This window comes from Ciconia boyciana, chromosome 2, assembly GCF_034638445.1.
Source record: "Ciconia boyciana chromosome 2, ASM3463844v1, whole genome shotgun sequence".
Lineage (NCBI taxonomy): Eukaryota > Metazoa > Chordata > Aves > Ciconiiformes > Ciconiidae > Ciconia > Ciconia boyciana.
The window spans coordinates 123,503,707-123,515,894 of NC_132935.1; the positions used below are offsets into that span (position 1 = coordinate 123,503,707).

At 45.0% G+C, this 12,188-nt stretch overlaps 1 protein-coding gene across 1 annotated transcript in view; it reads right to left on the reverse strand.

Moving 5' to 3' along the window:
• Positions 1-2,593, reverse strand: part of TGFBR2 (transforming growth factor beta receptor 2) — a 61,712-nt gene extending 59,119 nt beyond the window's left edge. The window contains exon 1 of the mRNA XM_072853926.1: positions 2,224-2,593. Coding sequence (XP_072710027.1) covers positions 2,224-2,317 — 94 coding nt within the window. The 5' untranslated portion in view covers positions 2,318-2,593. The remainder of the gene's footprint in view (positions 1-2,223) is intronic.
• Between the last annotated feature and the right edge of the window lie 9,595 nt (positions 2,594-12,188).

Here is a 12,188-nt window from a genome sequence, read left to right on the forward strand (position 1 = left end):
TGAACTGCTGAGCTATTGATTATTACAAAGTAAGTAGCTCTTTTTTCTGTTTCGTTTTCCCCAAACTATTTGGCAGCTCTAGTTTTCATTCTGATGCCAAATAACAACCAATAACCAAACCTTACATTTTCTGCCCCCACAGAACTGTTGTTTTCTGACCAACTCTTCCTATTATACACACAACAGAATCCTATGGTGATTATTAAAACAACTTTTGGAGCTCTAGGATAGATTATCTGACAACAGGTTTACTCAGTTCTAGTTATCGTAGGGTGTGGATGAAGATCAGTAAGAAAAATGCTGAATTGTAAGCAATCTCTCTATATTTTTTCCTCACTGGACCTACAGCAAGAAAGAAGAACAAATTCTTAAGCTACGTGCATTTTTAAAATCTACCTGTAGTTTGAGACTGTCTATACTGGTTGAGTGAAAAAAAAGCGCATGATAATAAATAACACAAGATTAACAAAAGTGGAGCTTTTTCATTTAAAGCTTTTTGTGATGGGAATCTGCAAAAAATTTTGGGCTGGGGTCAAAATAAAAGCCATCACTAGTTGATTTATATTAATCAGAAATAACACAAATATATATCAAAATCAACAAGAAGCTGCACACCTCACATTTAAAATAATATCATTTTGAGCCCTGGGACACCATAGTGTCTTATTCTTAAATTGTTTTTTTTCATCTGCCCTGAGCTTGCATGAGTAACTTTGCAGGTATGTAAAACCTCTTGACTTTGACAGGATTATTAATGAAGCATGAAGTTATTCATACTGTACATAGCTATTGGCAGTACCTACACAAGAGCTATCTAGTTTATGTTATTATGTTTTAGCAACAATTTTGAGATCATTATTGACCATAAATAGACCACAAGGGAGAATCAGAGGGCAGAGAGCAAAGTCTGTGGAAGCTCAGGTGTCTGCACATCTCACCTGAAGACTAAAACTAAATGTGATATCACAAGACATCTCAGAAATCTACTTAATTTTTCAAAACTGTTTCCGATGTAGTTGTGCTGCAATCTGATGTTCTCTTTTAGGTTCACCAGTTGCTCTGCAACATCATTTAGGGCCTAACTTTGCAGTTACAGATGTTAGTTCACATATGTGGGTGAGTAGTGGTAGGACTGAGATCGAAAGCTCCTCGGGGCTGGGACCTTGTTTTTGCAGCAGCACTTTAAGCTCTTGGTACCTTCCAAATTATCCTATGAAGAAAGAATACTGCAAGCCACAGCCTCAAACACCTATCTAAGGGTGTCTTGGTAAAAACAGAATAGGGGATGTAAAGTGTCATTAAAAGTGAATCAAACAACATGAGCGCTAAGTGCCACAGGAACGACTGCTACTCTCGGTCCAACTGCTCACAATCACGGCTTAATTCTGGTAGAGGCAGAAACTCACATTAAAATAACTTTTTGGCAAGCAGCTGCCGATGCACGCAGCAGCGAGCGCTGCGGCCACGCACAGGCCCTCAGCTCTAGAGCCGGCACGCACCGGCTCGGGCCACGCAGCGCCCGCGGCACCTCCGGGCCCCTCTCCCTGTGGGTGTGCAGGGCGGGCTGCTCCCCGGCCCAGAGGGCACGGCAAAAGCTGCGCCGGGGGCCCGATCCTGCCCCCGCGAGCACGCACGGCGGCGGCGGGAGGCGCGGGCCGCGGCGGCCGGCTGCTTCCCCCCGGGCCTGGCGCCCCCCGCCCGCGCCCCCGGGCACACGGTGCGGCCCGGCACCAGGTGCGGGAGCTGCCGCAGCAGCTGCAGGGCCGGGCAGCCGCTGCCCCCGGGGACAGCAGTCAGCTCCCGAGCTGCCCTCTCCGGGCTCCTCCGGCCGGACCAGACCCTGCTGCATTTCCTGCCAAATCCTCTCTTTTCTCCCCCCTCCTCCCTCCACGGACGGACCTCAGTTTTTGCCGCGAAACCCCAGATTCCCAGTCCTTTCTTCCCCGCTTACTTTCCAGCAGGGCAATAAACAAACAGGCTCACCCCTCCCGAAATGTTTCCAGCCTCAAAACTTTCTTAGCAACCGCGTCCCCCTCTCCCGCGGCGGACGCCTGCCTCCTGCCCTGCCCGGCTCCTGCCTCCTGCCTCCTGCCCCGCTCCTGCCTCCTGCCCTGCCCGGCTCCTGCCTCCTGCCCTGCCCCGCTCCTGTCTCCGGCCCCGCTCCGCTCCTGCCTCCGGCCCCAGCAACTGTCAAGCGGGAGCGCCGGGCCGGCGCGCACTTACCCCGAAGCAGAGCGGGGACCGAGCTGCCCATGAGGACCCAGAGGGAAACGCGCAGAAGCAGCCGCCGCAGGCTCCTCGGCAGTCGGGGAGTCATCGCGGAGCCGGATCGGCATAGACGGCGAGCCGCGGGCGGGGCGCGGGGGGCGGCCGGGCCGGGCGGGCAGCGGGGGAGGCCGCGGCGGCGGGGCTGGCAGGGCGGCGGGGGAGCGGGCTGCGCGGCTCCGCTGCTCGGGGCTGCGGGTGACTCACTGAAAACTTCACTTCGGCGCTGCAGGGGAAACAGGAAATCTTAAACTTCGCAAACAGCTGGGCAGGACTTTCTTACTCTTACAGTAGTTCCTTCTCCCCCTTCCCACAGTCACCCCCTCCCCTGCGCTCGCCCTTTTTCTTTCTTTCTCTTTTTTTTTTTTTAACATGAAACCTCACCCAGTTTGGTGTCAATCATGTGCCAGAGGCCAGCCCCTCTCAGGTCTGGCTCTCCCACCACAAGCGCGCCGGGGCCAGCCCCGACGTGCAGCCCGGATCTCTGCGCCTGCCTCCCTCCCGAGGCGGGGACCGGGCACAGCTACCCGCCGCTCTGCCGGGCCCCGGAGCGGCGGCGTGGCTTGCGAGGGGGCTCAAGGTGGACGGGAACTCGCCAGCTCGAACGGGCCCTTCGCCCCACCAGTTGAGAAGGGCCCGGTCCTGTCGTTCGGGGCATGGGGGCTTCCCAGAGCTCCTCCTTGCATCCATATCCCTGTCCTTACCGATGCTGCTGCAGCGGGTTTACCCCCCTGCAGAACTGGTATCTGAAAGACGGACGTAACCCCCAGATAAACTAAAGCAGAGGGCAGAGGAGATTGGAGTCAGGGTATCACAGAAAACGTTCACACAGACTAGCTGGGCACTCAGCTTGCAGATGTTGAAGCTGACTGCTACAACTTGTCACCTGCCTCTTTTTTTGCATTTTGCTCCCAAATGGGCTGGATGCACACCACTTGGTCCCAAATGCTGCGTATGTGACACAGATGAAGTTCATCTCCATTCCCCTCTGAAGCAGGTTTAGCTTTTACCAGAGATTTTGCCTTCTCCAGAAGGGAGGAATTGCACATAGGATTCAGGGAGCAGGACCACACTGCTGAAGCCAGCTTTGCATGGCCCAGAGACTGTAAGAACCATTAGACTCTCAACCTGAATAAGGCCTGAGCTTTCTGCCAATATAAATCCAGGCATTGCATAGCAGCAGTTGTCTTGAGACTCATTTTTGAAAGGTAAACTGATGCACATGGGGATGATTTGAGAGTGCCTGTTCAAATTTTGGTGATTCGCTTTCGTCTCGGTTACAGCATAGTTAGAGGGACAGATTGGGGTATTTCAGAAAAAGGGCTAAGCCCTCAGGGGAAATATACGTAATCACGCTCTGAATGTCCCAGATCAACTCTGTATGAATTTGGAAATGTTTGCATAATGCATTTAATTGGCTTATAACAGACATAAAAAAATCTTATTGTGATTTTATGTAAATTTAGTTTTAAAAACTCCCTAAATGCATATTTTCACAGTGCAGTCCCGGTTTATGGTGCAAATTCTCATAAACCTCTCCAAGAGCACTTTCCTCTACCCCACCCCCTTTAAATACAGTCAAGATTCACTCAAACGGTTGCCACGTTCCAGAGGTAAGAAAAATGTTGGACTTCCCTTTCAGCACAGACTGGAGTGTTCTTATCAGTTCCTGTGCTCCAGCTCTGTGCTAGAAGCTGGCTGTGTTTTCAGTAATCCACTTAAAGGAAAGCATTTCTCAACCCCCATCAGTATATACGGTACGCTGTATACACTTCTCTCTCCTTGTAGCTGTCAAGCTGCAGGTGCCAAAGAGTTGCTGTTTGCTTAGAAAGTTGGCTGTGTATACTGAACTCTCCTGTTAGTTTTTGGTGACTAACTTTCAATACGAAAAGAAGCTTAAAAGCCATTAAATACAGATTTAATGTTACTATTCAAACCTGTCCCAATCCAGGCGTGACTTGGCAAGCTGGCCTCTGCCTCGCTTGCATCTCTCTCCCTCTCATGAGTGCCATGGCTCTTCTCCTACATGGGCACCTTCTGACCAGCCTCTCTCATCTGGGGTCTGGGAGTAGGAGAGGGGCTTGCAGGAGGTGGAAGCCTTGAGGAGGGCTGTACTCAGGTCCCCAGTAGTCTCACAGCCCTGACTGCAGCCTGGCATCACAGCCCCTCTCTCCCACGTGAGGTGATACAGCGCCTGTTACCCAGTAAGTGAGGAGTCTACTACAAGTGGATTTCAGATGTCTGATATTTCCATATAAGCATTGTTTTTATTTCCACAGACACATCATGCAGTGAGGATTGTGCTACTGCTGCACTTTGGATGTTCAGAGAGCCCATGAGAGTGGTAGGTGCTACTAGAAAGTTTTTGGTGGAAGGAATATATCTTGCCTGGATATCCTCAGTGAAGGAGTAACTTTGTCACCAAAAGTCAATGTGGAAGTTGAAGTAAACCCCAATTCGGTTCACAGATTTGTCCCAGACAGGCTTATTAACAAAAGCTCACATCCTGCCTTTTTGAGTACTATGAGCTTCCCTGTTAGGGCCCAAATGCAGCTTAATCAGGATTTCCTGGACAACCAAAATATAGAAAACGAGACTAAGCTGGTCATTTCTTTCCATTTCCTTGTTCATAGTTCCTAGTTCCCTATTTGCAGATGGCAGTTTATGACTTACTTCTAGATGGGAACTGTGAATATTTAACCTCAGCCTGACTGAGGTAAGAAAGAGCCCACTTTGAAGAGCCGCAGATTAAAGCTGTAAGTAATTAACTACAACCTGACAGGGTAAGGAAGGGTCAGCTAATTTCAGTTTGCTACTCAGAAAGGCGAAATATTGAAACACTGAATATTGTGTTTTCTTTGTGAGAAGAGATACGCAGAACACAAACAAGCTAGTACCTCTTGTATCTCAGGGCCTCCTAATCAAGACAAGCTAAGTGCTTCTTGCTGCAGTTTTAGGCACAGCTTTTTAAAACAGTTCATAAAAACTACTGAGTACGAATGATCTCTCTTTAGTATTCCAACCATTTCTCAGCTTGCAGGATCATATTTCTGTCAAAATCCCATGCCAACTACAGCATTATTGTCAGACGAAGAACACTTTCAAGCTTCCACAAAACTTGCGTTGTTACTGAAAACTGTCGTTTCACTGTACACAACATACACTTTTAACCCAAAATCATTCTACCCACAGCCAAGAACTGCTGGTGTGCCCAGTAAAGCCATTATTTTGATTAGTTTATTAGCTACAGTGTTGCTTTGTTTAAGAATCCCACAACAAGCTACTTCCCAGATCCACTGACTAAGAATTAAATAAGGCCTATACAGCTGCACTAACACAACGTAAAGTTCATGCCTATATAAAGCTGACATATGTGGCTTAGGGTGAAGACGTCTCACCTTACTTTAGTGGTCTGAAAGTTAGCCGCGGAGTGAAGTTCCAGGAGATGGCTGAGACAACCTAGTACCTTTCCTGCCATCCAAAGGAGCAGTCTCATTTGTTTGACTGTAATTTGACTGTAGAACCCAGATCAGGTTCAAGGACCAAAGGATGGAGGACAAAGGCTGGATGAACAGAACTGCCATTACGGTGGCAGCAAGCTATTAGGTGTCGTGGTTTAGCCCCAGCCAGCAACTAAGCACCACGCAGCCGCTCGCTCACTCCCCCCTGGTGGGATGGGGGAGAGAACTGGAAGAGCAAAAGTAAGGTCACCTACATTCCCTCAGTCATCAAAGGATGGAGAGGAGTCTAGATATTTTAAAAAACCTCTAGACACATGAGCTGACAAAAGAGAGCATAGTTAGTCCAGACATCTGCTTTTTAGGGATCTGATGTTAGATGACATGAATCCTAAAGAAAATGTTCTTTGAATCATATACATCATATAATGTAAGCTACAAGATGCTTTACTGACTGGCAATCATTGGAATGACTGCCTGTGATTTTTGTTTGGAATGAAACACAGCAATTGGGTACGTAGTATGCTGATATTGCCTTGACAAAACTATTAGTCACATAACTGGAATAAGTAGTTTGACCAAAATAAAAACATTGATGACTCTGAATAAGTTTTGTCATAACTACTTTCAAATGAAAAATACGAAGTCTGCTTTGAAAAGTTGACACATTACATTTTGACATTTTTGGTATGATACAGATCAGGTTTTGTTTTGAAGCAGCCAATTAGTTTTCAATTTTTTTTGTTCTCTCCATGTTACATACAAAAACCAACCATGGGAGCAACATACAAAACTTTGATTTCACTGCAGTGAAGGAAGAGGTTTATTTTCAGGGAAGTTTTGTCATTTCAGTTCAAATCGAAGTCAAATTTTGTAACCTTGTATTATTTGCAACCCCAAACTTCTGTTCCTTGCAGTGCTCTGTTCACAAAGCTGACATTGCCCTGCTAATTTTCAAATTGGGGGTGCTTGGCATGGAGTATTGGCCTTTCAGCGCTCTTGAGAAAAGCTCTGCCTGTCTTGTGCATCATTCGCTGAAGAACACATAGTCCTCTTTGGAGTAGTGTTAAACTATTGTGCCTTGTATCACTGCTTGCATCATATTTCTCTCTTAATTTAGGTTATCATAGAGCACAGAATTACAGCTACAGTTTTCTTCTTCTGCATAATCACTGGTTTCAACTTATTACTAATAATTTGGACCATTATGAGAACACACACAGCCTCAAGCAAGGACATTTACGAAAGGTTACATTCATTGCAAAATGTTTTGAAAGACTCATAAAAAGTGTTTGGACTTAACATAGCATTATGCTTATCTCACAGATATAATCAAATTAAAACATCTGTTGTTTGTAATCATCTGTCAGAAGGAGGCAATCAGCTTGTTATCAACTCCTGCATACATCAGAGGCAACAAGAATAATGTTATCTTCAAGATTTATCTTAGTAATGCTTTCTGTACAAATCTCCTGAATGGTACTTAGCAAAATAAAATTTTGAAATATTGTTTGAATTAGCACTCGGCTCTTAGGGCACTGCTGTTCACATGATCTCTGACTTTTAGCTATAATGCAAATCAACCATTTTTAAGCTTCACTGAATTGGTTTGTTCTGTGTTTACTGTGTATGTATAAATACTCCCAATAGTGAAAGCAGAAGTACGTTACTGTCAGAAGAGATACCGTTCCCTCAGTGAATGATATCTGGCAGGGCCAGAAGCAGGAAGCACCATTAATGTCACCACACAACCTTTTACATGAAGAATTGCATTCTGTTTTTCCAAAAGCAAGAGAGAGAACTTTATACTGTTTTCTTCAGTTTCTTGTACTTCTCACAATGGGTATCTGAGCTGGGGAAAAACCTTGCACATTTCCATAAGCACGTTCTATCTTTTGTCTTAACTCTTTTACATGTACAAGAACTAGTAAAACTAGGTCTAGATGAAGTGTCATTTTTAAAAGACATGGAAACAAATTATTACAGACATACTTGGGTGATAATTTAAGTTGCTCAAAAATATGGTTACCCGTGGAACCTGTCTCCATTCCCACATAATCTGTAGTGTTTATTATCATCAAAGCTTGTTATTTTAGGCTCTTCATTAGAAAGAATTTAATATTGGATGCCAAGCCTCAGAAAATATCTGAAGCTATCAAAGAACCTAAGTAGCATAACACAGAGGCCCTTCTATTTCATTTTTCCCACTGGAACAAAAGGGAGTTGTGAATCTATGATAGAGTATATCCCTAAATCTAGTCTGAAAGAATCCCAGTGTTTCAACCGCAAAGCCCCAGGACCGAGGAAAGTATCCTCCCGCCCCACCAAGCAGAAGATCATGTCTGTGTTATTCAGGAATGCAGTACACTGATGATGTTAAACTGACTCATTTGACCAGGATCTTTAAACAAATTTATTTGCGATAGCACAGCTGTTCCTCTCAGGAAGGAAACGCATGGTTCCATAATTTTTATCTGCAAGGCAACTTTATGATCTGTGGTCACAGGAGGTGGCTACTGTGCTTTAGAGGTCAGAAGCAAGCAGTACAGGAGGATCCAGAATGCCTTGGGAGTTGGATATTGTTCCAACAGAGCTGACCCTGGAACAAATGGGCTAAGTGTGACTTGCAAATAACTCCACTAATATAATTCTCTTTTGCTATTTCCCTTTTCTGTGACTGAGACCATCACCAAACTAGCCTCTGAGCCCCATTTTCAGGCTGTGCACGCACAGTCTCCCACACCTTCCAGCTGGTATGACATCTCCCCAGTAGGAAGATGCTCTCCGTGCAATCTTACCAGCCCTGAACGTTGGGCAGGCATTTCCCTTCACAACTCAGGCCAGACTAGCCGGGCTACCATCAATAGTTTCAATTCTTGGCTGGAGCTGTCTAATACTGGGCAGTGAAAATTACATAGTGCTCACCTGAAACTCTCAATAGGTTTGAAGCCTACCATCTCCATCTGGTAGACTGGGACAAGCCTTGGGGGCATTAAAGACTTCTGCAAGGATCAGAGAGAGGTTGTTAATCCACAGCCTCAGTGATATTCAAGGCTCTCTGCATCATTATAACAATATAGGGGCTATTAGAGAAAGCTGTAGTGCAATTTACACCCATTTTATTACCCTTTTACAATATTAAAGTGTTATTCATAGGCCCTAATGTAACTGAGAATTAGATGCTTTGCAGTTAATAAAAGATGCATGATTGACTCCACTGTCTATGGAGGAATAACACTATGCATTTTCTGACAATTTGGCATTTCTGGAGTGTCAGTTCCCCAGTTCTACGTCCAGATATTGACTGCAGTGAGAGAACAAATGAGCATTGCTGGTTTTATACAAAGGTGCATAACATTTCTCGCTCAACTTTGCCCTGTCTGTAAGAACGTTTTCATGTCTCTGGTGACCTATGCCTGGAGAAAGTGATTTGGTAATTCTCTTGCCTACTACAAATAGAGGTGCAATTGAGACTGATGAGGGATGAGAGGGTGAGTGAATATTTGTTGTCTCTTCACATGCTTTGAAGTATAGATAAGGACATATCTTGTCCAGTGCTACCACAGTTTGATCTCTGAATCATGCAGCAGTTGGAGCCCTCCTGTCCTGAGGGACCGCTGCCCATCTAATATAAAAACTGCTTAGAAATTGAGGAGTTTGTAGGCTTTATGGTGAGGTAAACAAGACAGCCAGGCAATGGGGTGGGATGTTGTACAGAAAAGTGTAGTGATGCTCATTAGTGAGTGAGGAGATCCTGTTGAAGTCAGAGTGAATTTTCTGAAGGGCTTTTATAGTACTTGCTATTTGATGCATGTATTTGCTTGCCATAAATATTAGCCTGGTTTTCATCTCTACCTTTCTTGGATGATTTTTTACTGTGATTCAAAAATAAGAAAAGATTGAAAAATCAACTTCAGTAATCTCCATCACAAATGAAAAGTAATTTACAGCTGTCTGCATGACGTTACTCTTGTATGATTTCAATGTTTTTCCTTTAAAGGGCATGCTGTTCTGAATTGACATGTCTTTCTTTTCTTCATTTTGTTGCCTTTTTTTGCCTCCTTTGCCTCCTTTCCCTTATTTCTCCTATTCTCTAATATCTTTCCTTCTTTTCTTTCAGTTTATTTGTTCTGAGTGTTTTAATCTATCCTCATTGACTTTTCCTCTGAGTGTCAATTACAGACTGCTATTTTAAAAATAAATCCTTTTTTTAACATCTTTGTAATTACTGCTATTTCAGACTATGGTACTCTTAGACTTAACAAGCTGCTTCTTCAAAAGTGTGTCTGCTTGTGTGTTTGTGTGTGCATTAGCATTTCATTCAGAAGATATTCCTGACTATTTGTTTCACAACTGGCAACAACCCCACTCAGATAATTTATCAATCAGTAGTACAACTTCTGGGTCTAATATGGTGTCATTCAGTCAAAGTCCAGAATAAAGGGCATTGTGAAATGGAAATGTCATAATATACTTTACAGCTCTTTTATTTTCCCTGTTAACCACAATGAAGAGTCCCACCCCAGGCTGGCCTCCATTGCATTATGGCCCTCAACAATTTCTTCTAGCTATTCTCAGACGTGCTGATAAGCTGATATGTAAAGCCCTGCAAAAAGCCATGGCACTGAGGTCCACTTTTTCTACCAGTACAATCATGTATATGTGTATGGTGCTGGCAGGGTGTAGCTGAACTGGGGTTGGCATTGCAGAATGAGCTTGGCCTCCTGTGCAGAACCAGTTTCCACTCCTCTCTGATCTGCTCATGAAGCTTAGTGGCATATTGGGGAGTATAGAACCTATTTTCACTTCAAAAATGTGCTTAATTTGCAGCAAGGACACAAATTGACTCATGTGAGTGCTGAACATCTTCCAGTGCTGTCCCACAGTTTGCCCTGACTCTTCCACCCTTCCCAGGGACTGGATCATTAGCTCAAATGAATGCTGCACCGAGATGCACTCCCAGACTTGCTTAACACAACCTCCTTGGGAGACCCAGAGGGGACAAAGGTAGCTTAGGCTAGCTTACACACTCAGATCCAGGTTACCAGAGCCTATGTTGACTGCAGTGAAGACCTATCCTCCATGTATCTAAACTGGAAGCTAAAACACCAGCAGACTTTTACCATAACCCAGAGCTGTAGCAGGATGTTTCAGTCTCAGAGCATCTCCTTTCTGCCCTGCCTTCGTCCCGCCATCTGTGCATTCTCTTACCTGCTCCCTCCAGTTCCTTAGTCCTCTCTCTCCGTCTCCCCGCTGCTATTTCTAGCCTCTCTGAGCTCCTGCCAGCTGCCATTGCCTGCTCGGCCCGCTCAGCCCACTGCCCAGCAGCCCTGGCTGGCAGGGTTTGACATACTTGCTTTGGGTTGCTGTGCCCCTTGAAGGAATGCTGGGGTACGTGTCCCTGCCCATCCTGTATGGATCATCCTCCATGGCTCTTGTGGAAGCTTTTACGTGGTATTTCATGTAAAGTTTCTTAAAACCAATGAAGATTCAAGAAAAAAAAACAATCTGAAACACCTATTAGGCCATTGTTGAATTTCTTTCCTTATTTAGCTGCAGCGGGCAAAAAAATTTAAAAGGTAAACATGATTTTTAGCACTGAATTGCCTTTAATACTGTGATTAAAGTTTGCTGGTGCCACAATCATATCATCGACAAGAGGCTTTTCATCACTGCCTTTCTATACCAAAAACAATGAGTAATTGCTGTCTTGGACTCTTTAAGAACTTGGATATCTAGCTGCTGCTTATTGATTAGTTTTGATGTTGTTCATCCTCTTGGGTGTCGGTGAGAACAATAAGAATCTGGCAAAGAACAAATTTACACAGACAGCTCAAGTATTGTTCCTTTCCTGCCCCACACCAAGCCAGACATGGCTGTCAGCCCAATCATTTAGTACACAGGCTCCAAAAGTCTTCAGTCACGCAGAACATCCCCTGAAAGTCACAATTCCTTCCACGTGCCATGACAAATGGGGCCAGCTGCGGTCGTATTACATGGAGCCAAGCTTCGTTGCCTTCCTATTTTCTGCTTACTGTCCACCCACTTCATGGCAAAGGAAGCCATGCCTTTGAAGGGGCTTCACTGGTGACCAGAAGGCAGGCAGATCATGGAGGTGATTAAGGGAGCAAGGTACCATTTTGCCTGTTCTACATAGACGTGTAGACCTTCACCTCAATGAACTGCAGTCAAGTAGCCATAAGTGTAACTCATCTTATAATCTTCCAGTGGAGGCAATGGCTGGAGGTAACCACTAGAAGGGCCTGAGTCTTTTTTTCCCCCTGCTATTTTTTGCAAAAAACTATTTTTTTCCATTGGAATAAACCACTCAAGCTACAAATTATCACAGTTGCACCATGCATGCCGACAGCCTGCACCTCTCTCCAGGGAGCCATACGGGCTTTCTAAGAATCAGAGGAAACCCAATGATTCTCATAGACTGAGACACACTACTCCCTGTGAAGT